Source organism: Dendropsophus ebraccatus, chromosome 11, assembly GCF_027789765.1.
Source record: "Dendropsophus ebraccatus isolate aDenEbr1 chromosome 11, aDenEbr1.pat, whole genome shotgun sequence".
Classification (NCBI taxonomy): Eukaryota; Metazoa; Chordata; class Amphibia; order Anura; family Hylidae; genus Dendropsophus; species Dendropsophus ebraccatus.
Window position 1 is genome coordinate 85,607,805 of NC_091464.1, and position 25,441 is coordinate 85,633,245.

The 25,441-nt window shown below is 46.5% G+C and overlaps 1 protein-coding gene across 2 annotated transcripts in view; it reads left to right on the top strand.

Moving 5' to 3' along the window:
* The window catches only part of RIOX2 (ribosomal oxygenase 2), a 15,182-nt gene extending 2,791 nt beyond the window's left edge, over positions 1 to 12,391 (top strand). For both annotated transcript variants that reach the window (XM_069944506.1, XM_069944507.1), the window contains exons 2-10: positions 1 to 48; positions 129 to 248; positions 1,779 to 1,907; positions 1,989 to 2,092; positions 2,968 to 3,070; positions 3,567 to 3,738; positions 4,878 to 4,963; positions 8,085 to 8,177; positions 11,069 to 12,391. The exon at positions 1 to 48 is cut by the window's left edge. In XM_069944506.1, the coding sequence (XP_069800607.1) occupies positions 1 to 48; positions 129 to 248; positions 1,779 to 1,907; positions 1,989 to 2,092; positions 2,968 to 3,070; positions 3,567 to 3,738; positions 4,878 to 4,963; positions 8,085 to 8,177; positions 11,069 to 11,239 (1,026 nt within the window). In that variant the 3' untranslated portion in view covers positions 11,240 to 12,391. The remainder of the gene's footprint in view (positions 49 to 128; positions 249 to 1,778; positions 1,908 to 1,988; positions 2,093 to 2,967; positions 3,071 to 3,566; positions 3,739 to 4,877; positions 4,964 to 8,084; positions 8,178 to 11,068) is intronic.
* Positions 12,392 to 25,441: the final 13,050 nt, after the last annotated feature.

A 25,441-nucleotide genomic window follows, 5' to 3' on the forward strand; every position in this document is an offset into this window, starting at 1 on the left:
CGGAGCGCCCGGGCCACCATCCAGTTCCATCAGCCTCAGAGGTTTAATGTAAGAGACGTCCTATATAACTAATGAAGGATACGGTTTACTCTCATGATGCTGCTAATGGTCACCATCTTACCCTGCAGGACAACTTGTGGCAGATCATGGAGAAGCTGGAGTGTTTCTTTGGCGCCTTAGTTGGGTGTAACGTGTACATCACACCGTCCGGCTCTCAGGGCCTGCCCCCGCACCATGACGATGTTGAGGTAAAGGGGTGCGGCATGTATTACTTAAATAAATAAATAAATAAATAAATAAATTTAAACACATATATATATAATTTTTTTTTTTTTTTTTGTGTGTGTAATGATTGTATTTACCAGTAGATGGCAGTATCATACAGCGGTTTACACTTGCATTGCTCTGTAGTGTTCTGAATAAGCTTCCCCACCAGGATCAAGGCGGTTACAGATATACAGTATTAAGACGGTACGCCAGTTTTCGAAACAAACAAAAGTTTTACATTTTTGAGCAAGCGACAAGCAACATAGCTTTGCCCATGACCCGACTGATTTATCATAACTGCAGATAATTGTGTATGTTATATCAGAGCTGGTGTAGATATCAAGGCCAGGCACATAGACTGTGCGTGACATCCATTTTTTTTTAACAGGCTTGTGCTCTTTAATATATTTGAAGTACTCCCAGAGAATTTATTTTTTCAATCAACTGGTGTCAGAACATTATAGAGATTTGTACATTTCTTCAATTTAAAGGGGTTGTCCAGCGAAAAATCTTTTTTCTTTCAAATCAACTGGTGTCATTAAAGTTATATAGATTTGTAATTTACTTCTATTAAAAAAATCTCAACTCTTCCCATACTTATTAGCTGCTGTATGTCCTGCAGGAAATGTTGTTTTATTTTCAGTCTGACACACTGCTCTCTGCTGACATCTCTGACCGAGACAGGAACTCTGTCTCGTTTTTCTCTGAATCCCCATAGAAAACCTCTCCTGCCCTGGACAGTTCCTGTCTCGGCCAGAGATGTCAGCAGAGAGCGCTGTGTCAGACTGAAAATAAAACATTTCCTGCAGGACATACAGCAGCTAATATAAGTATGGGAAGACTTTAGAATTTTTAATAGAAGTATATTACAAATCTATATTACTTTCTGACACCAGTTGATTTGAAAGAAAAAGATTTTTGCTGGACGACCCCTTTTAAAAAAACATATTGCAGTACTTATCAGCTGCTGAATGTCCTGCATGAAGTGATATATTCTTTCCAGTCTGACACAGTGCTCTCTGCTGCCACCTCTGTCCGTGTCAGGAACTGTCCAGAGCAGTTTTCTATGGGGATTTGCTCCTGCTCTGGACAGTTCCTGACATGGACAGAGGTGGCAGCAGAGAGCACTGTGTCAGACTGGAAAGAATACACCACTTCCTGCAGGACATACAGCAACTGATAAGTAGTAGACGATTTTTTTTTTTAAATAAAAGTAATATTACATCTGTATAACTTTCTGACATCAGTTGATTTGAAAATATTTTTTTCCTCCAGAGTACCCCTTTAAACCGCCTTCTTTTACCTAAAAGCCATGATAAGCGTGAGAGCATTAGGTTTATTAGGAGCAGCACTGTGGACAGTTTGTCCTGTGGATAATATTGTAGTTAGTTAGCGGTTCTGTACATCTAACTGTATCTGTGATGCGGTCTTCTCTCGCGGCAGGTTGTGTGGTCACTGACATGACGCTGTTACCTTGTAGGTTATAGTTAACAATGAGAAGTGTCTTACAGGTTTTCATTCTTCAAGTAGAGGGAGAGAAGCACTGGCGCCTGTACGAGCCTATCATCCAGCTAGCTAGAGGCTATGATGTGTCCCCGGCGGACAAGGTCACTACTCCCACTCATGACATCCTATTAAAGGTAACATTTCTCTCCACAGTTGAAAAGGAGCCTGAGAATAGAGTGCTCAGATAACAAGCAGTGTGATTCTTCTTGTATTAGGAGGGCGACATGCTGTATTTTCCCAGAGGTACTGTTCATCAGGCTGACACACCGGCAGACACGCCGCACTCCACACACGTGACCATCAGCACCTACCAGAACACGTAAGGACCCTTAACACATTGTTTTCTTTGCCTTTTGAAGTTTAACTTTAAGGGGTATTCCAGTCAAACATAGCTTTTGATATGTTTCTGCCCATGGTGAGACTAACAATTCTTTCCATACTTGTTATTATCTATTCAGTCTCCTTCCCCCAGTTCTGAGCAGCTGCTTTCTGCTGAAGACACAAAAATCTGTGTGTGCTTTTCTCTCTGTCTCCCCCCTCCTCTCCCTTCCTTCTGAGACAGCTGATGTAAATAAGTGTAACAATAGTAATAAGTGTAATAAGTAACTTGACCTCAGAATAACCCTCCCAGCATTACAAAGAAGCTACAAAGTTGCAGATTAAGCCTGCCAGGGACTTGTTTACATCAGCTATCTCAGAAGGGAGTGTCTGGGGGGGGACAGAGAGAAAAGCTCACACACAGATTTTTGTGTCTTCAGCAGAAAGCAGCAGCTCAGAACTGGGGGGAGGAGACTGAATAGATAATAACTAGTATGGAAGGAATTGATAGTCTCACCATAAGCAGCAACATATAAAAAGTTATGTTTGAGTGGAATACCCCTTTAACGCGATTGTCCTATATTCCAAAGCCATCCCGGGTCTACAGGATAGAGGATAGATGGCTGGTCAGTACAAGTCCACACCCACCAGTCCTGAGTGCAGACAGTTGTCCCCTCATTGTATGGAGCGCTATGTGCATGTGCGGTAATTACTCCATACATTCTCTTTGCGGCTTCTGAACATTGCTGATCTAGTAGTGCTCAAACCTCCACTGATCAGCTATTTTTCTTGTGTATAGGGAATAACTTTGGATCTGGTGGATTAAAGGAATTCCATCACTTATTCTTTAGTTCCATCCAACTTCTTTATCTACAGGTCCTGGGTGGATTATCTACAGGACCTGATGCCTGCTTTACTGCAAGATGCTGCAAAGGAGAATGTGGATCTGCGGAGGGGCGTTCCCCTGCAACAGCTACTGGTACCTTCCATTATTAGAATTGTTAAAAGGGTTATCCAGCGCTACAAAAACATGGCCACCGCTCTGCAATTAAGCTTCATTCACTTCATTGGAACTAAGTTGCAAAATCTGCACCCAAACTGGAGACTAGAGCGGTGCTGTCTGTGGAAGAAAGTGGCCATGTTCTTGTAACGTTGTATAACTCCTTTAATATACAGTAATGGCCAAAGTTTTCACACTGACACAATTTATTTTTCCAGTTTTAGTTTAGTTCTACTTATCCTTACACCTCCTGACTAATTATTGGGGACCGATCCATAAAGCGTCCATTCCAGTACCATAACTACATTCATATAAGTCACATTTTTTTATAGTTTACCTTTTGCTTTGTTTTTTGTTACAATGCTCCTTTGCTTTTGTATATTCATCATTATGAAAAAAGTCTACTCTTATGTGTTTTATTTCTGCCATGAATCCTTACGACCAGATTAATGTTCTGTATATGTGACTGTTCCAGTGCTTGGACCCTAGCAGGGCAGGTGGTACCCTCAGTCGTCTCCTATGTGACATCGCCAAGAGGATAGAGGGCAGGTGCCAACTGCGGTCGTGTGAAATGCTGCGCGACTTCATGGGAAACAGATTGCCGCCTTATCCGGATGCTGGAAAGGATCAAACTAATGGGAAATCGGGTCTGTAAGACAAACGTTTTCATGTGTCCATAGTAAAGCGTACAGATGGGATCATGTTTTCCACCTGTTTGTAGGTCTTGGTATTTACATGGATTGATGATCTTTTCTGAAGCTCCTGTATCTGTCATTTATAAGAAATGGTGGAAATACACAAGGCAATTCAATATATTATACTCCCATAAAATAACAACTCGGGGGGGGGGGGGGGGTAGTCATGAGTGAACATCGACATGCCCCTATTCCACAGGTCGTTTAGAGGAGCAAACGAGCGCTCTCAGCGCTCGTTTGCTCCTCGTTCCCCGCTCGCTGATGCCGCTATTCAACGCGGCTGCAGCGAGTGGGTGAGTGCGGGAGGGGGCGGCGGGGAGCTGTGGGGGGGCTGCCCGGGGGATCGCTGATCGTCCGGGCAGCCCATAGGATACAGCAGCGCCTGCTGCCGATGCTCCTATTCAACGGAGCGACGGCAGCAGATCGCTGCTATATCAGTCGCTTGTTTTTCAACATGTTGAAAAACAAGCGACTGCAACGATCAGCCGACATGAACGATGTCGGCTGATCGTTGCACTCTATTCCACCACCGATATCGGCCGAATACGAACAATAATCGTTCCGTGGAATAGGGCCTTTACACTTAGCATTCAGCTTTTGGCGTCTGCAGACCCCGGGACCTGAATGCCGAGAGTTTGTGTTCGGCCACGCGTCCGAACCCGGATATTTTTTTTTTTTAATGTTCGATCATCACTACTTTTTGCATTGTGACATTTTTGTTATTATATAAATGTAGAATTGGGTATTATCATTCCCTTTGTCAATGAGGTGTGTCCCCACACCAGGGGTAGGAAACCTCCGCCCTCCAGCTGTTGCAAAATTACAACTCCCATCATGTCTGGACAGCCAAAGCTTTAGCTTTGGCTGTCCAGGCATGATGGGAGTTGTAGTTTTGCAACAGCTGGAGAGCAAGGGTTCCCTAACCCCTGACCTATACTGTCCAATCAGTGCTTGATAAACCCCACTTAAATCTGTGCAGGCTTTTGGATATGCACATTTTAGCTAGTACCGATTAGTATAGTATAAGTGTAATGTCATAATTTCAGGCTTTCTAACTATCCGCCTTGTTTTGTTTTATCATGTCTTCACAGATGGTCCACCAAACCTTAACAGCACGATCAGACTCCAGCACAGAGATTATGCCGCCATCACTATAGATCGCGTTCCAGACACACAGGTAGGGGGTCTATTACATTACATCTCAGGTCAGGTTTTTTTTTTATCTGTATCAAATTTCAGACAGTATCTGTTCCCCCCAAAATTATTTTTGCATTAATACGTTGCCCACCCGTAGCTTTACATCTTTCCAATATCAATTTATTATGGATTCTGCACAGTTTTGCTGTTATCTAGGTGCCCCAACCCCCACGGATTGCATAGAATCATCAGCTCTCAGTCCAACCCGACACGCTCCCTGCTCCTTGCCCGCACCCTCCGAGACGGCATCACGTGTCCTCAGTCTCTTCAATGGGCTGGGTTATCGCATCTAACCCAGCACACTGAAGAGAGGGATGACAGTGAGACGCTGACAGCTGCTGCTGCTGAGCACTGTCACCCTCTCTGACAGCAGCCCCAACCCCCCTGATCTCACCCCACTGTGTATCCCCCCTCACCCTGCCGCTCACCAGCACTGTGTATCCTCGCCACCCGCAGCGTACCCACAGTCTTTGCCCCAAACCCCCCGCAGGTCACCCGGTGGCCACCTGCGGTGCTCCTTTCAGCGCAGCTCCCCCCCCGACCCCCCAGCTCACCCGGTGACCGCAGCATGTATCTCCCCCCACAAAACCCTTCAGTCATCCCCCACCCAAGAGGCCATTACATTATATGGAGAAGGCCAGGCCACGAGCAGTGCTGCTGTCCTGGGAACCGCAGCGGTCCCTGCACCTCACTGCCCGGAGCCTGCGTCGTCCTCAGCCCGCAACTCCCGGCCGCCCCGTCTCGTCCATCACAAGGAAGAACTTGATGAAGTGGCCGCTCCAGCAGACAGGTCCCTGACTCAAGTCCCGCAGTGGAGTCAGCCGGGCCTAGCCTGCCCTCTCCGCCCGCAGCCCTCCCCTGTCACTCGCCGCTTACATGCTCACCTGAAGCCGCCGGGGAGCAGAGTATGCGGCACTGGTTGCGGCGTTTGCTCACATGGTGTTTCCCCGGCCAGCGCAACCCCCCCCCCCCTCCCCCGCCCCCCTTTCACGGCGCTCCTGTGTGTGCGGCCCCCCAGTCCCACCCCCCTGCGAACTCACCTGCCCCCCATCGCAGCCCCCTTACCCCTGGACGCCCACAGTGCAGCTCTGCTGCCTCATCACCATCACAGCTCTGCTGCATCTTCACCATCTCAGCTCTGCTGCATCTTCACCATCTCAGCTCTGCTGCATCTTCACCATCTCAGCTCTGCTGCATCTTCACCATCTCAGCTCTGCTGCATCTTCACTATCTCAGCTCTGCTGCATCTTCACTATCTCAGCTCTGCTGCATCTTCACGATCTCAGCTCTGCTACACCATCACAGCTCTGCTGCATCTTCACTATCTCAGTTCTGTTGCATTTTCACCATCTCAGCTCTGCTGCATCCCCATTTCCATCTCAATTCTGCTACATCGCCATCATCAGGCAGAAGCATTGCATGATGGGAAATGTAGTTTCCTATCTTGGATATAGACTATCTTTTAGAAAAACTTGTAACTCAGGAACGGCAGCAGCTAGAAAAACGGGAGACTGCTCAAAATACTCAGGGGGACTTGGTGAGTAAGACCAGCTAGGTTTGGAGGCATTTAATTTTTTTAGCCCTTGGGGAGAATACCCCTTTAAATATAAAGTATCTGGCCGTATATTATGAAATATGTCTAGATATTTTTCACCTTAAAAGGAATCTATCACTAGGTTTATGCCGCCTTTAATGAAGGCAGCATAAACCAGTGGCAGCAATGCTTAAAGGGGTAGTGCGGCGGTAAAGAATTATTCACAGAATAACACACATTACAAAGTTATACAACTTTGTAATGTATGTTATATCTGTGAATGGCCCCCTTCCCCGTGTCCCCCCACCCCCACCCGTGTACCCGGAAGTGTGGTGCGCTATACATACCTGTCACATGCCGACTCGTCTCCGATTTTCAGTCTGCGATGTCGTCTTCGGACGGCTGGGCCGAATCCCTCAGTCCGTCCTGAGTGCCGTCCGCCCTCTTCAGCGTCATCGGCTGCTCAGCCGCGGTTGGCTGAGCACAGTTTGGCTCAGCCAATCGCGGCTGAGCAGCCGATGACGCGGCAGAGGGCGGCCGGCACTCAGGACAGATGGAGGGATTCGGCCGAAGACGACATCGCTGACTGAAGATCGGAGACGAGTCGGCAGGTGACAGGTATGTATAGCGCACCACACTTCCGGGTACACGGGTGGGGGTGGTGGGACATGGGGAAGGGGGCCATTCACAGACATAACATACATTACAAAGTTGTATAACTTTGTAATGTGTGTTATTCTGTGAATAATTGTTTACCGCCGCACTACCCCTTTAACAAATTGGTGTATTACTTACATTATTCTGTTCAGCTGTTCTCCTAATATGCAGGAGAATAGGATTCTTGCCACACCCCTCCCCCCGCCCTCCAGCTGCTGATTGACAGCTGACTGCCTATACACAACATGGATAGATAACTGCCAATCAGAAGTTGGTGGGCAGAGTTTTCTGCTTCTCATGAATATCTAGGACTACTGGGCTCATGCACATAATGGAGAGGACTACTTATTGTCCATGGAGATCTCTGGATCAGCTGCACAGAACAATGTAAGTGATACATCATTCTGTTCAGCTTCTCTGTCACTATGTTATGCTCCCCATAGATAGGACGGCATAAATCTCTTTAATCCCCCTGCTGCCATTTTGCGTTACATATATGGCGCCGCAGCTCAAACTGTGGAGGATGGTGAAGGTGTCAGATATAGAATATAGCTGACGTTCTTCTTCTGCTCTGATCCTGACCACTCTGACCCTTACACATTTGGTACTGTAGCATTCAGGCAGATAGAGGGAGAAGGTTCCCTCTGCTTCTTGTTGTTGATGCCAGTGGGCTTAGAGGCCCCTAATGGTCTGATATGTATACTTCTAGTAAGATACCTTCACATTGACAGACATAATACACTGCTCTACAGAAGTATTATTATATAAGTTTCTATGTTCCGGAAGCACAGACGGGTATATTAAAGGTACCATGTGTCTCCCTGACCTAACAGATATCTAACAGTGTCAGCAGTTTCTAACCTGAATTGCTGTGTGAAATGTATTAGTATTTTTTTTCCCACTATTGCAGGAACCTTCAGAAGAGCTAATGATTTATGTGTTCCATGCTATGAAGAATGAAAGGAAGACGCACATGGTGTCAGACACTGAAGAAAGTCCCCCTGTAAGTACTCTAACTCCACATACTGGGACAAGCCATCCTTACAGATGAGTGTGGGATACTTTCATTGAAAACACACACACAGATGTAGTAAGTTTAACTTAATACATAGGGGGAGATTTATCAAAAATGCTGTAAAGTGAAACTCTCAGTTGCCCCTAGCAACCAATCAGATTCCACCTTTCCTTTTCCAAAGAGTCTGTGAGGAATGAAAGGTGGAATCTGATTGGTTGCTAGGGGCAACTGAGCCAGTTTCACTTTACACCATGTTTGATAAATCTCTCCGTTCCAACACTGTGGCACAGAGTCTTAACTTGACTTTTCATTGGCTTTTGTTGTTTTCTGTGACTTTATGTCATTATTCTGCAGAAAGTCAAGTAAAAATTGTCTGCATTCATATATGTGTGTGTGTCCATTTACAGCTTCTGTAGTGTAATCTGCATTGGGACACCACTATGTTGTACAATTTTTGCCTGTTCACCCAGTGGAGTATTTGTGAGGTCAGACATTAATGTTGAAAAAGAGGGCCTTGCAGTCTTCGTTCTTGTCCAGGTGTTTTATAGGGTTGAGGTCAGAACTAGGGATGATCGACTATTGGAAAATCTTAGGTACGATCAAACTCTACCTTGTGGAACCTTCCGAATTTGATTCCTGATGCCTGCCCGGTCCGTGGGGAAGGAGGAGACAGCCCAAGTACCGCCTGGAATTCCGTGATAGTCATTACCTGGGCTGAATCCCAGAATTCCAGGCGGTGCTCGGGAGGTCTCCTCCTTCCCCACGGACCGGGAAGGCATCGGGAATCAAATGCGGAAGGTTCGACAAGGTAGAGTTCGATCAAACCTAAGATTTCCCGATGTTCGATTATCTCTAGTCAGAACTGTGTCACCAGTCACCAGACCTCCCCTCCCTCCATGCCTCTATGGACTTAGCTGCATGCACTGGGGCACCATCATGGTGGAACAGAAAAGGTTGAATCCAGAAAACTCCCACAAAGTTGGGAGCAACGTTTGTCCATAAAGTCTTGGTGCTGAAGGGTAAGGTAAAGGTATAGAGATACTGCTCACCCACCAAACTCTACAGCTGGCACAATGTATAACGTAACTTCCAGATAAAGAAGTGTGATCTGTCACTCCACAAACGTGTCCTCTCCTCTGGAGTCTGGTGGCAGTGGCTTTACACCCCTACAGCTAAGATGGCATTGTGCCAGGCCTTGTGCTGGGTGGGGAAAGGCTTGCATGCAGCTGCTCAGCCATAAATCCCCCTGTGCCATAAATTAATGCCAGATGAGGTTTGCCCCCTGTTATTCTGTCAGCAAAGCACTGCCAGCTTTTGTGCGCTGTGTGCCTGGGCGCTTGGTAACCCTATTCTTTAACATTGTTTGTTCTCCACATTTTGGCCGTGATTCCAAAATGCTTCCTCCTATCCATAATAGAGCTGATCATGTAAGGGAGAAACTTGGTGAACTGACCTGTTACAGCCTGATTTGAATAGGTTTCATTGCATCCGGCATCATGTATTATTATGATGCCAGCCCGCAGCTTCACACTCCATAGCATCCGTGTACTATAGAGGGTAGAACATGCCTGAGTGTCTTGGTTGGCCTAACCCAGCAATGCTAGCCATCGTTGATGGAATGAGAATCTTGTGGGACCATGGTGTTTGTACTTGTATGGAGTTGATTTGGACATTAGACTGCAACTTTAAAAGCCATCAGCAGAAAATAAAACATGTTTCCTCCTGTTCATATTGTTTTATGGTAGTCAGCTAATATATGTTTGCAAAATTCCCTAAGTGCAAGTAAAAGTAAGAAAATATCTCTCCCCTGGGGGACATATTGGTGTTTTATGGGCTAGGCTTCCTCTTCTGTCTTTAAAGAAAAACTGGTTTTGCGTGATCAGTATAGCTGCAGGAAGTAGTGGTGTTGAGGATTATCCAGCAGGGGGCGCTGTTGGTTCACCTGTAGGAATAGTAATGTTTTTTTCGTTTTTTTCCTCTTTATTCTTTATAAACCACACTAGATAATCTGTGAATGTCTCTTGCATGTTATCTGACTTTTTTTTTTTAATGCTAGGTGGCTTCTGTAAGTCAAGGCTATGATCTGGCTTCTGATTAAAGTTTGTAGTAGTTTTAAAGGGATTGTCTGGTCCTTATTGTAAATTAAAGAGCCCTAAAGACCTTCAGAGTGTTGGTGACACACTGCCCCCTGAAAATAAGATCTAGGAGAGGAGGTTTTGATGAATTACTAAATATAAGGCCTCCCTCAAAAGTAAGACCTTGTTTGGAAGCATGCGCACCGAACAGAACACCAGGGCGTGCAGCTGTCATTCTTTAAGCCGGCCGCCATTGTCCCCTACCATTACCGTCCGTTGCAGAGCAGCTGGATGCAGGACGTGAAGACCGTCACTTGCCTAACCCTCATGTTCCCTTTACTTGTAAATGTGCAGGCAAGGCATCAAGAGGCCCATTGCTTGCCGCCATCCCCATTATCCCCTACCGCCAGATGTAGAGCTGCGCACAGTCTACCATTATGTCGTCGCCGGCTGCCATACCATACACTGCCCCTGCTGTGCTGTACGAGTGTGCTGTGGTGAGCTCCCCCTGGTGGCCGGAAGCCACCATATCGCACGCTGTGTCTGAAATCTTCATGGAAAAATAAGACGTTACCTGAAGATAAGATCTAGCACATCTTTGGGAGGAAAAATTTATAAAAGACACTGTCTTATTTTCAGGGAAACACGGTATCTATTATTTGGAGCATTGCCTTATTAACTATTCATCTTCTGTATGACCGACATTTATGACAGCTTTGATTGTGTAAGTCACAGACCTAGCGTCCTGGACGGAACAGAGAAGGCCAGGACCGACATTTTTTGATCATGTCTTCTCCATTGCAGGTGACTGGCTTACGTTTCCCACTTTCCTACATGGATGCACTGAAAGCTCTTTGGGAGAATAACCCAACACGTGTCAAGGACTTACCTCTTGAGAACGACCGTGACAAGGAGAACCTGGCTATTTCTTTGTGGGCTGAGGGATTATTGGAGAACGTCCTAGCTGAAGCTTAAGTGCCAGCTCCAAGTAAAACCTGTCTTTAGCTGCTACAGCCCGACCTCAATGGGCGATGCCATTATTTATATGTTGCTACAACCAAAAATGGGAAGAAAGTTTATTATGGCTCATTGAAGAACAAACCCTGAGACCGATCACTTGCCATGTTATCGTGCCTTTCTACCAAGATGGCCTATACTGCTAGGTGAGCTGTGCTCCCAGTAACCGGGTTAGCAGAGTGAATTTGACCTTCCTGGAGAACAGATATAACAGTGCCATGACTAGGACCTTTATGTGCTCGTGTGGGCACAGGGTCTCCCTTATTCCTTAGAATGGATGCAAGTTGAAGTGTTATTCTTGGCTTGAAGCTAATGATCATTTACGTATCAAGAGTGGATTTTCTTATTGTTGATTTTGGGCTGATTGATGTTGATTATCTTGTGGATTCCATAAAATATTACACCTTTTTATCAATGAACCCCAGATCTTTAAGCATATACAAGGGTTTGGGTTAGGTTTTCTGCATGTATCTAGGAGAAAGCCTAGAAAAGAAAAAAATAAAAAACCTCTGTTAATCCATATCAAAATAGGGGAGTACAGTAGGATCCCATTGCAGCCTGTAGGTTCTCTTTTATAGCTCTGCATATATGTATAAAGGCCCTATTACACAGAGCGATCGAGAGGCCGATTCGGCAGATTATTGCTCTGTGTAATAAAGACAACAATCAGGCAAAGAAACAATTATCAGCTGATCGTTGTCTTTCAACGTGTTGAAAAATCATTGTGTAATAGCGATGTGTGGCCAACATCTGATGATTGTGTAACAAAAAATAATAAGTACCAACCTGTCCAGGCTCCCTGCTGTACTTCTAGCTGCTCCCTGCAGCCGCCGCTGGTGCTTCTGAGCTTGTCTCTAGAGTGATAGGCCGCTCAGCCAATCACTGGTCAGGGCGGTGTCCCATCTCAGCCAGTGATTGGCTAAGAAGCCTGTCACGTTGGAGACCGTCTCAGAAGTTTCAGCGGGAACACTGTGGAGCGTAGACAGGTTTGTAGGTTTAGCAGATCAGTGCTCGCTTATTCAACAAATCAGCCTTAACAGCTAGGACTTGGTTCACACATAGGGGGACATTTATCAAGGGCTTTGTGCCTATGGTGAATAGAATGATTTATGAGCTGGTAATCGACGGGCGAATATTTTTAGATGCAACCTTTTTTTTTTTTTTTAATTAAAAAAAGTTTTGGGATTTGCACCAAAATTTATGATTTTCTAACTTTTTTTAAAAGTTGCACAGACTGGTGAATGCCTACATCTGGTCAGTTCCAGATGAATATGTTTGCTCAATTGTTTGCAAATATTGTGAGAATACTCTATTCACAAATTTTTCTTAAGTTCTGTTGGGCTGAGTAAAAAACAGACTAATACTCGCACATTTTAGACTCCATAGTAAATGTTGCCTATAGTATTCCGGTCAGTATTTCTAACCAAAACACAGAAAAAGGTGCAAATCTTTCCATTATAGTTTGTCTCTGTGTTGGTTCTACTTCTGCTTTTTGGCTAAAAAAAATCTGACCAAAATACCATGTGTGAACCTAACCTAAGGGCCGATGGGGGCCCGATCAAAAATGTAAACGAGCGCTGATCTTCTAGATCGGCCCTCGTTTACTGGGTCTATTCAACGGCCCCATAATCGTTTAGCGAGTGCTGCAGGGACATCGTTACGGATGTCCCTGCAGCCCTTGTTTTAAACACCATACATTACCTACACATGTTGTAGGGCTTCTGCGCTCCTTCTTCCTCCCGTTCCTGCGGGCAGCACCAAAGCTGCTGCTGCCCGCGGGAACGGGGGAAAAAGGAGCGCAGAAGCCCTGCAACATGTGTAGGTAATGTATGGTGTTTGTGAGATTGTCGGTCGCCTGCTGCTCTGTGCTGCTCCTCTCCGGGTGGTGGGAAAAGCTGGATCCAGTCCTGGGAAAGTGGATGAAGTTTCCCAGGACTGGATCCAGCTTTTCCCAGCAGCCAAGAAGGAGCGGCAGTAAGTTAAAAGGCAGCCGGCTGATGAGCGGATTTCAGAGAAGCAGTGTAAGGGCCGCATTACACAGGATGATTTATCATTCGAAAGATCGCTAAATCGTTCGGATTTAAACAAAAATCGTTTCGCGTACTAGCAGGCAATGATTAAATTACATAGTTACATAGTTAATACGGTTGAAGAAAGACACATGTCCATCAAGTTCAACCAAGGAGGGGATGGATACAGTGAAGGGGGCTATAATGCAGGGAAGAGGGGGTATGTAGTTTGTGACCAACAAGAAATCGTTGACCATTTGATAGAATCTGGACCTAATTTCATCGTTGATCGTTCACAAATCCTTCGAACATCGTTCGGTGTAATAACGTCATTCGGTTGTTCCCTGGTCTATCAGCCAGGAAAGGACGAGCGCAAGTAACGATCATCGTGTAATAGGGTGAACGATTTAAGATAGTTCGTCATAGCGGTTGTTTGAGATCGTTTATCGCCTAAAAATCGCCCAGTGTAATACCACCCTAACAGTGTGGCCCTTTGAGCAGGAAAGGCTGTGCATCCTCGGCCTAATGGGCCTTCTGTACGGCTCTGACAATCATTTTTACACAAAATAACTCTATGAAGGGGTCATGTGGACTTAAGTGAATCGCCATTGTGCCTTACATTTTCTGTGCATATGTCAAGTAAGGGCTACTGTTCACTATACAGGCTTATTCTTGTGTTTCATCAGATACTTTACATTACCCCCATCATGTAAGTTGCCGGTTGGGTGCCATGTTGCTACAGCCCATAGGGCCCTATTACACCCAGGTCAATAATACTCTTATATGAAAGTATGTGGTATGTTCATCCTGTAGACTCTTTGTACTTGTGGTACGTTACATTATACTATGAAATGTCACTGCCACCAGTGCCATGATTTCTTGGTTTGTTACTACATGATGTATTTTATACAGAACAATATGTGATCCATGACCATATACTTGTAAGTTTTGTAATGTTGTATTGATGTAGAGAATTTATGTACATATCCTTCAATAAAATAAGTTTTAAAAAGATCCAATGTAATCCAGAATGGAAGAATTCCAAGGACAATAACTCCAAAATATATAGCACGGTAATGAAGCGAAGGCATCACCTACATCGCTTTCGTGTGGGTGCTGACTGTGAGTGTAGCAGGAGCCGATCTATGATTAGACAGATTTTTCTCATCTGATTTCCCTATCCGCTCATACAACCACTGGGGCTATTGTAAATGTTATTTATTTATTAATTTTTGCATGAACATCTAGCATATGACTTCTAAGTCCTTGAAGCAGCACACCTGACACCTCCAATAATACTGATATTAGGGAGATTATATTACCAATCCTCACATGTAATCTAATATTGTCAGATGGAGTCCTAAATGTCCTTCTACCAGTCTGAGATGGCAAAAACAATATTCTAAATGATCCCCCTTCCCTATGTCTAAATATACCTGTATAGCCTATCTTTCCATGTTTTTTTCCCTCATACTTATCCGCTCTGGATGTCTAAAGTCCTCTTCTCTGGGTCCTCCCTGACAATATGCTGCCCCCCCCCCCCCTTCCCTTTGTAGACACAGGACATGTGATCTCTTCCTCTCTGGGGGCCGGCTTAGCTGTCTATTGACTTGGTAACCCGGTCCCCAGGATATGACATCTGCATCATCTCCATGCACCTGTTCATTGATAGTGAATGTAAAAGTGCTGCTTCCATAGACTTACATGTGTCCCTGAGCCTAGATTTTTTGTAATATGAAAAGTTATAGTTCTATCTCTGCTTGCTGTCCATGAATACAGGCATATGTACCTGTCTTTGTGTCACAGCTGTGTATATTGTAAGTGTTATGGATGTTCTTAGAGTCTGGATGGAACTAGAATGTTTTCACTTACAGTCAGCAAGCAGAGATCTAAACCTACACTACACCCCCCTGGTAAACCGATGGCCGTTACGCAGACATAGCTACACCATGCGCACATCAGCTCTGCTACATCATCAGCTAGTAAGGAATATACTGGGGTGATGCAAAATCAGTGAAAAAAAACAGTCCTGTGTTTACTGTGCAATAGTAATAACAGCAGTGGGCAGGAAAGAAAGCTAAGGGGGCGAGTATGCAAACGGACCAATCATGGAGATGCATGATGGGAAATGTAGTTTACTGGCAGGGGCCATCTTGGATATAGATCGGCTTTTAGAAAAACCTGTAACTCAGGAATGGAAGCAGCTAGAAAGACGGGAGACGGCTCGAAATACTCAGGGGGACTTGGTGAATAAGACCAGTTAGGTTTAGGAGCATTTCATATTTTAGCTCTTAGGTAGATAACCCCTTTTAACATAGCACACATTTGTACTCCTTTACATGGATGTTGTACACATCTACTGTATTTTATCAACTTTGCTTCATGGGAAATAATAAATATGCCCATAAAATCCTGAAAACACATGAACTCATTATCATCTTAAAGGGGTTGTCTAGGATAAAAGAACTGCTTCTGGCTCCGTTCTCGCTATAGTGCAGGCACCAAACAGCTGATCAGCAGGGCAGTCAGATGTTGTCACCCCACCAATAAACTATTGATATTTTAAATCATATCAAATGTTAGCAGTATTAGACCAGTGTAACAAAATGGCCTCCTCCAGGGTAATGTAATACTGAGCTGCTTAAAGTGTGTCACAAGGACATAGTGGGCACGCTTTAGCCAATTTTCCAAACTGGAAATGTGCATTCACAGAGGAGGCTGCCAGCGAGCCGCTTCCTTCCTTTATTATGTCATGGAATTCAGCTTTCTGCTCTGTTCTTCTGTGTTCGGCTCCGTCCCCTCGGCATTTCCTAACTCAATTCATCACATTTTCCAGGAACTCTTAAGAGTTCTTGAAGATGGTAACTAAACAAATGACATTAGGGCCTTTACCGGGAGATGGACAGCATGCAGCCACATCGATTCTATATACTATGTAATGGGATTGGAGGCTGTAGATGATATAGATATGTATCATTCCTATTTTTGTAATTCATTTAAACCTCCCTATTCTATGTATTAGTGGTATATCGCTGCCACTCAATTCTTGTATTTGAGGGGGTCTGATGCAATATCAGCCCTATTCACCTGCTATCTGTTCAGTCACTTTCAGTAGATTTCACATTATGACTGGGACTTTTTAGAGGATAAGAAGTTATTGACTATTAAAATAATTATATGAAATGTAGAGAGACAAGAGTCTCCACTGATACATTGCCCCCTATATATTTAAGTATGCAAAAAGGGTCCGTAGAGAGTCAGTTCCAAGTCTCAAAACACGGGAATAGCCAGATATCCCTCCAGGGGAGGGAAGCCTATTGCCAAGGGGTGCCTCCAAGTGGGGAGATCACCAAACCACCCTGATACGTAGCCCCTTAAGCAGCACTCGGTTGCGAGTATTGGAGCTTAAATAAGGAAATACCAAGGTGGCCCCTCTTGGTGGCTAGATCGGCGCATGTTTACTGGGCCTATTACACGGCCTGATAATCATTTAGCGAGGGCTGCAGGGACATTGTTACCGATGCCCTTGCAGTCCTTGCAGTTTAAAACACCATACTTTACCTAGACATGTTGCAGGTCTTCTCCTGCGCTCCTTCCTCCTCCCTGTCCCGCGCACAGCAGCAGCTTCGGTGCGGCCTGTCTGAGCTGACAGACCGCTCAGCCAATTACTGGTTGTGGCAGTCCTGGCCAGTGATTGGCTGAGCGGTATGTCAGCTAAGACAGGCCGCACAGAAGCTGCTGCACGCGGGACCGGGAGGAGGAAGGAGCGCAGGAGAAGACCTGCAACAGGTAAAGTATGGTGTTTGTGAAATTGTCGGTCGCCCGCTGCACATTGCTATTCCGCACAGCGATGCGCGGTCGGTGCCCGATGATTTTAGGTTTGAACCTGAATAAATGATCAGGTGATGACCCGATCATCGGCTTATGGTTGTCTCTATTCCACGGAGCGATAAAATCGGCCGATTATCGCTCTGTGAAATAGGACCCTAACTCTGTGGCGAGTATTGCGACATGACAAGTGTTTGCCAAGGCAGGCATCCATCTACAGACAGCTGTTTCGGGGTATTTGCCTCTCGTCAGTGTGGAGTAGGATTCTGGCTAACGGGGGCTACAGGCTTATCTCCCCTGGAGGTATATCTGGCTATTCCCGTGTTTTGAGACTTGGAACTGAGGCTCCACGGACCCTTTTTTGCTAACATACTTGTCATAAGATTTTGGTTTGGAAATGTGCTGTTACAAGTACGCCCTATGCCATACATCTATAAACATTTCAAAAACTTAAAAAAAAAAAAAACAATGCTTCACATACAATCGACTGTATGTCACCCTTCTTTTTTTTTTAAATTCTTTATTTATCACCACTACACAAGTAAACGATGTACAGCAAGGTACACACCCTGCATCAGCATAAACATACCGCAAAATGTGTCATCACATCGTAAGTTACAAAGCAACACCCACTGCCCGCCTGAACACTTCTTAGAGAGATGCAGGAACAATCGGGCGGACCTGCCGACATCATCCACACCTTTTTCACCTTTTCGGGACCACAAGAATAGAGAAAACGGAGTAGAAGAACACAGAGAGAACAGACCGAGTAGCAAAGACAAAGAGGGGGGGGGGGGGGTGAGGGAAAACAGGGTAGAGGGAAACGGCGTGTGCCCACAGGAGCCACAGCAAGACTATCAGCTCCACTACCGACCAAGACCGCTAAACCAGCTCCCAGTCCAACGTTAAGTTAAGCATGGGTGCGCAGCAGATCCCTGTACTCGGAAGATTCCTGAAATTGCATCCATGGGGACCAGGTCGAGTAAAATTGGTTATTTTTCGAGTGCAACTCGGAGGTCAGGTCCTCCATTTGCATTAAGTCATTGACCTTCGCCACCCACATTGATAACGGAGGGGCCGTACGTTGCTTCCAGCACAACGGTATGCATGCCCTGGCTGCCATCACCAGGAAACTCAAAAGAGAGCGCCTATATTTTTCCTGCGGAATATCACAGTGATGGAGAAGGAACAGAGCAGGACCCAGCTGTACAGCGGTTCCCGTAACCCGCTTAGTTACACGAGTCACTTCTGCCCAAAAGTTACACAATCGCGGACACTCCCAAAATGTATGTAAGAACGTCCCCTCGTCAGTGCCACACCTCCAACACATCGGATCCACCTGCGGTATAATTTTGTGGAGCTTGGATGGTACCCTATACCACCGGGCCAGCAATTTGTACCCCGCCTCTTGGAACTTAGAGCTGATGGACGACTTATGAGTCAGATAAAAGATACGTAGTCGCTGGGAGTCAGATAGCGTAATCCCCAGGTCGGTCTCCCAAGCCAGAAGAAAGGAAGGAGGGGGTGCTTCCGGGGTAGAGCTCAACATCTGGTAGGTCAGGGACAGTGTATGTCTGATTGGGTCCGTCTCTGCACACAACGTCTCAAATGGAGTACGTGAGCCTGCAAAGAGGGCAGGAGGGGGGAGTGAGAGCAAGTAATGTCTAAGCTGCGCAACCCGCCAGTGGCCCAAAGGACAGGGTTCAGTCATGTCCCCCAACAAAGACGTCGACAACCAGTTATTGTCACGCAGGAATATATCTGCTCTGAAAATTCCAGTCGTTATCCATTTGCGGAAAATTTTGTCGGTCAAGCTAGGACTGAAATTAGGATTGCCCAAAATGGGAGTCATACTGGAAACAAGAGGCACAAAATGCCGCCTGATCACCTCCTCCGCACATGCCGCTAGTGTCGGTCCAATTGTTGGATGGTATTTGAGATCAGAGAGGACCTCGGCGGGCAACCATGCAATTCCTTTCAGAGGGATCCCAGTATAGGACTGCTCTATATGGACCCACGGCTTCCTAGCACCGTTTCTGCACCAATCCACTATGTGTGTGAGCTGAGTGGCCAGGTAATATTTCTTTAGGTCTGGGAGCCCCACCCCCCCTTGGTCCTTTGGTCGCGTGAGGAGCGCTTTCCGTATGCGAGCCGGTTTATCCCCCCAAATGAAGCGGGTTTGGGCTGCCGACAAGGAGTGAAAGAATGCCACGGGCACCCTAATCGGCAGGCATTGAAAGAGGAACAGTAGTCTGGGTAAGATATTCATTTTGTAGATCGCACATCGCCCAAACCAGGTGTGTAGGCCTTTCGCCCAGCGGGTACAGTCCGTTTTAATGTGATTCAGTAAGGGGACGTAATTACGCTGATACAAGGTGCTAAGGTCTTGGGCCAAATGAATCCCCAGGTACTTAATAGAATGGGCGGCCCAGGTGAAGCTGAAGGAGGAGCGCAGGTGTGCCACTAACTCAGGCGCCAGAGAGACATTCAAGGCTTCAGATTTTGCATAGTTGATCTTAAAATTAGACAACCTGGCGTATTCGGCAAATTCCGCCAGCAAATTGGGTAGGGCAATACGGGGATTGGAGATAAAAAAAAGTAAATCGTCTGCATATGCCGCTGTTTTATAATGGGACCCCTGAATTTGGACTCCTTCTATATTGGGATTGGCCCTAATATAGCACAGAAACGGCTCCAATGTCAAGATGAAAATGAGGGGGGAGAGGGGACATCCCTGCCGCGTGCCATTGCGGATAGGGAAGGTCTCTGACATAACGCCATTGATCTTAACTTGAGCGCTAGGAGCAGCATATAGCGAAGTCACCCATGCGAGGAAGGACGGCCCACTGCCCAGGAATTTCAGAGTCTCCACCATGAAGGACCAGTTAACCCTATCAAATGCCTTTTCGGCATCAGTTGACAGCAGCATTAAGGGCGAATTTGAGAGGTTGGCCTTATGGATAAGGTTAATGGCCTTCATGGTGTTATCCCGTGCCTCCCGTCCCGGCATGAAACCCGCCTGGTCCGTATGTATGATAGGGTCCAAAAGCACCACCAGCCGGGATGCTAAAATATTCGAAAAAAGCTTTAGATCCACATTTAGGAGAGAGATGGGTCTATAACTGGAGCATTGGGCACTGTCCTTCCCCGGCTTGGGGATCACCGCCACGTGAGCGCGCGTGGTATCAAGCGGCAGGGATGCCCCCAGAGAAATGGAGTTAAAGGCAGCAAGGAAATGGGGACTGAGTATACTCAGGAATGTTTTATAATACACAAGCCCAAACCCATCAGGCCCAGGGGATTTTCCTGTCTGAGTGGCTTTGACGGCTGCTGCAAGTTCCGTCTCAGAGATGGGTGCTTCCAACGCCTCAACATCCTCCTCACTCAAAGAAGGCATGCCGCTCTGTGCTATATAGCGGCGAATCTTATCCCCAAAAGAAGGATCAAGTGTTGCCGGATTTTCCTTATCCACTGAATAAAGAGAGGTGTAGAATTGCCTGAATGTCTCTGCAATGGCGGAAGAGGTGTGGACCCGCGTGGATGAGTTGGACTGAATAAACGGAATATAAGATAGTTGCTGTTGAGTTCGGAGCGCTCTAGCTAGAGAGCGACCGCATTTGTTGCCAAATTCATAAAAATGACGCCTGCATTTGGCCAATTTTGCTTTGGCTGTTTTAGTAAGGTGTGTACGTAAAAGGTCACGCGCTTGTAACACTGCAACTCTATTCTCCTCAGAGGGAGACTGCTTATGTTTACTTTCCAGCTCCTTCACACTATCCAGAAGATGTAGGGTCTTTGCCGAGTGCTCTTTCTTAAGCCTGGCCCCATGTTGTATAAGCACCCCTCTAGCTACGCATTTATGTGCCTCCCAAAGGACCCCGGGAGATATGTCTGTGGTGGCATTGGTAAGGAAATAGTCGCCAAGAGCACGCTTAAGGTCAGCGAGGACCACTACATCAGACAGGAGGGAGGCGTTCAACCTCCAATTCCATTGCCGTGGCAAAGGGTACGGGAGAGACAATTTTACTTTGACTAGGGCATGGTCGGAGAAGGTGATAGAGCCAATCTCCGCCTCCGTGAGGAGATGGAGATCTCTGTGTTTGAGCAGGATATAGTCCAGCCTGGAATACATATCCCTGACTGGCGAATAAAACGAGAAGTCTCTGTCCCTTGGATGAAGGATTCTCCAAGTATCCACAAGGTGGTGATTGTGTAAAGTGTCATTCAACCCCCTTACAGACGTATTAGCTAAATGTGAGTGCCCCTTAGACGTGTCCAGTTTTGGATCCAGGGCTACATTAAGGTCACCCCCCAGAACCACTGTCCCCTCAGCGAACTCGTCCATCAGCTCCAAGTAACATCTGAGCGCGCTATCCTGACCTGAATTAGGCAGGTAGGCCACCACTAGGGTATATAAGGAGGAAGCAATCCTGCCCTTAACCATCAAAAGCCTACCCTCTCCATCACTGCGAGAATCCACATATTCCCAAGGAAGAGAGCGGGATATCAAAATACTCACGCCTCTCGCCTTAGAGTCATCCGTGAAGCTGTGATAGGCCGACGAAAACCACCGATTAGTTAACTGAAACAAAGCATTAGCAGTTATATGAGTCTCCTGGAGAAACGCGACCTGTACATGCTGAGCTTTTAGGAAATTAAGCAAAATCGACCTCTTGCCTGGGTCGTGCAGACCTTTCACATTCAGGGTACCGAGCACAAAGTCTTGCTGGATAAAGGTAGTCATGGCAGGGTTGTTCCACAGGCACACACCGTCAAGGAGGGGAACAAAGGACCGGGAGAGGAGAGGAAGTAGACAATAGGGCTACAGAGGAGAGAGAGGTAGATTGATAAATACAAATAGAGAAGCAAACTAGAAGACACTGACAGAGTAAGAAAAAGGGAGAACAAGGAACCAAAGAGTATCAGAAAAGCACCGAAGTGCGCATAGGACCAACAGACCTACAGAAGTAGAAGTGGAGGAACAGAAAACCATGGGAGAGGGAGTCCCCCACAGCAGCACATTTCACTAACCACAATCCCGAAGGAGCGAAGACCAACTGTAAACAGACCCCAAAATGAAGATAGAAGGGAGGGAGGGAGAGAAAAGGGGGGAAGCAGAAATGAATCCTGCACTGAAAACAAATGCACTGACAGGTCTCTAAACTATTCTCAAGGAGTGAGATTCCTCAAGAACTGCACGGGTAGAAAAGGAACCAAAGGAGGAAGAGAGCACAGAGCAGATTTGAGACAAAACCGTATCATCCTATAACCAGAGTCCCGAGTTAACACAGGCCCAATGTGTCCGTGCATGAACAATAAACGGCCAAGTTCTGAAGAGTGTCGAGGACTACAAAGTGAGAGGCCCCTTGGACTCAACAGTGCTCACTCCTCCTCGAACGAACGACCTGTCCCTGACAGTTAACAATTGAGCTTCATAGAGGAGAATCCCACACACGAGCTGCCACTCAGGCTTCCAGTGGGAACGGGTTAGACAGATCAGGCAGTCGTTCCCCTTGACCCAGGTATCCCGGCTCATCCCTGGAGATGGTGCGGGACGATCTTCGCCTTCTAGGTGCGCTGGTAGGCGGATCCACACGACCCAACGCGAGCCAATCCGGAACCTCTATAGCGGGTATATCCAGGAAGTTGAACAGATTAGGCAGCTCTTCCGGGTGACGAAGAGTAAATATGGCAGAGTCTTTTCTAATCACCACATGGAACGGATGGCCCCAACGATAAGTGGCCCCAGCATCTTTGATCTTAGCAAGCAACGGTTGAATCAGCCTGCGCATATACAAAGTGCGAGCCGAGACATCAGGGTAGAGATGAAGATCCACACCTTCAAACGTGATTTGGTTGTTATCTCTTACAGCTCTCAAAATCAGCTCCTTATCAGTATAGTAGTGCAGGCGGCACAGAACATCTCTCGGCGGAGCATTAGCATTCTGAAATATTCTGGACACCCTGTGCACCCGGTCGATGCAGAACGTAGCATCTTCCGGTCTGTTAGTCAGTTGGTTGAAAAGGCATGACACTCGCGTGACAAGGTTATCAGCAGGGGAGAGCTCTGGTAGACCCTTAATTCGGACATTGTTTCTCCTCCCCCTGTTCTCTTGGTCATCCAGGTGCAGCGCCACAGATTGCAAATGGCGGCGGGACACTAACGCCTCTTGCTCCAATAACTGCATTCTGGCATCTAAGGCAGACACTGTCGATTCTGTGGCACTGGTTCTGGTGGCCAGCTGCTCAATTTCTCCCCTCACACCCTCTATCGCCTGTTGCTGGGCAGATTCTATTCTCTCCACTACACTCTGTAGGTCCCGCTTAGAGGGTAAGGCCTGAATCAGTTCCCTTAGTAGCTGCAGCTCTCCCTGCAGGGAGCCTACCTGCGCCTCTGCAGAGGGCCCGGGCTGGATATCGGAGGCCACTGAGGAGCGAGAGGGTGAGGACAAAGGGTCTCGGGCGGTCCAGGTAGCAGACTGTGGGTCGCCCTTATCGCTGCGTGGAGGGGATGACTGAGGTGCCGCGCGCTCCTCTTCTTCTCGGCGCGTCAGCGCCATGACAGGCTGAAGGTCTCTGTGCACGCCGGGACTGGGGGACCGCACAAACCGATCCAGGCTGTTGCGGAGCGAAACCGAGCGGGGCGGGTGAGTGGTAGACTTTGCTGCCGTGCGTCTGCGCCCTCCAGGCATAGCAGGTGGTTTGCTGGGGTCTGCAATCTTCCTGAAATGCACTGCTGCGGACGGAGCTCCTCACAGACACGTCCTTACGCCGCCATAGCTAAGCCACTCCCCCGTATGTCACCCTTCTGTCTATACACACAATTCTTAGAATGACCTTATTATTAATGTACCCCCATCAGTCTTACAGCAGTAGTCTGCTCTGTATTACAATGTCTCAGTAGACAAGCACCCCTCCTCTACACTTGTAAATGAGAGTTAAATGATAGCAATGCTATGTATTTATGACCCCTAGTGCTTCAGTCTTGTCAGACAAAGGCAGGTTGTGTTCAAGAGCTCTCAGGAGTCCTCTGAGAACCTTTATCTGGCAGGTACTTGACATCGCGTTTACTTGGAGTCATTTGACTGATTTCTCAGATTATTGAGCAATCCTCTATTCTCTTCATATACCTCCTATGCTACTCTAACAAAAATATTCTAAGGGCCCTATTACACCAACAGATTATGTGACAGATTTTTGTAAGCCAAAGCCAGGAATGGATTTGAAAAGAAGAGGAATCTCAGTCTTTCCATTGTTACCTGTTCTCAGTTTATAGTCCATTCCCGGCTTTGGCTCAAAAAAATCTGTCAGATAATCTGTTGGTGTAATAGGGCCCTAAGGGTCCTATTAGACGGGCTGGTGACGGCCCGATCAATAATGTAAACGATCGCCGATCTGCTAGATTGGCGCTCGTTTACTGTGCCTATTAGGGTCCATTTACACAGAAAGATTATCTGACAGATTATCTGCCAAAGATTTTAAGCCAAAGCCAGGAATGGATTTGATAAGAGAAAAAAAATCTCAAGCTTTATTTTATAATCTGATCTCTGTTTATAGTCTGTTCCTGGCTTTGGCTTCAAATTTTTGGCAGACAATCTCTCAGATAATCTTTCTGTGTAAATGGACCCTTACACAGCTCGATTATCGTTTAGCAAGGACTGCACAGACATCATTAGTGATGTTTGTGCAACCCTTGCCCTAAACTGCATACATTACCTCTGCTTCTTTCCCGGGACTGCAGCTTCAGAGCGGCTGGCAGGAATCAGAGAACGGGAGAAGACAGAGAGCATGGAGGGGTAATGTATAGCAGTTAATTCAATTGTTAGCCTTTGACTAGTGCACCCCCCCCTTCTCCCACCTCCGCTGCTGCCCTGTGTTAATTAATGTTCTCTGGATGAAACAGGCACAGAGAAGCTGTGCCTGTGTCATCCACAGTCCCAGCTATAAATCTATAAATTCTGTGGTCAGCATGACTGCAGCATCTATAGGGCTACAGAGGGAGAATTTTCCCTCTGTTCACCATTGGGGATCTGCATTGTGATCACAGAGTTCTGATTGTAGCCATGGACAGCAGAGGCCTCAGGCCTCCTTTGTCCTAGCTGCTTACAGAGGCCGACAGGGAGGGCTGGCACAGAGAGGGGTCACAGAGGGTAGGGCTGGCATAGGGGGGAATAAATTACTGTAAGAAAATAAGTCTTGCACTGCCCTATGATTGTGGGAGAAGTATTTTGGTGCGGTTAGGGGGCATTTCCCTCTTTGTACTCTGCCATAGTTGGGAGGTATGGATAAGTTGGTAAGTAATACTGTGGTCCTGTGTGAAGCA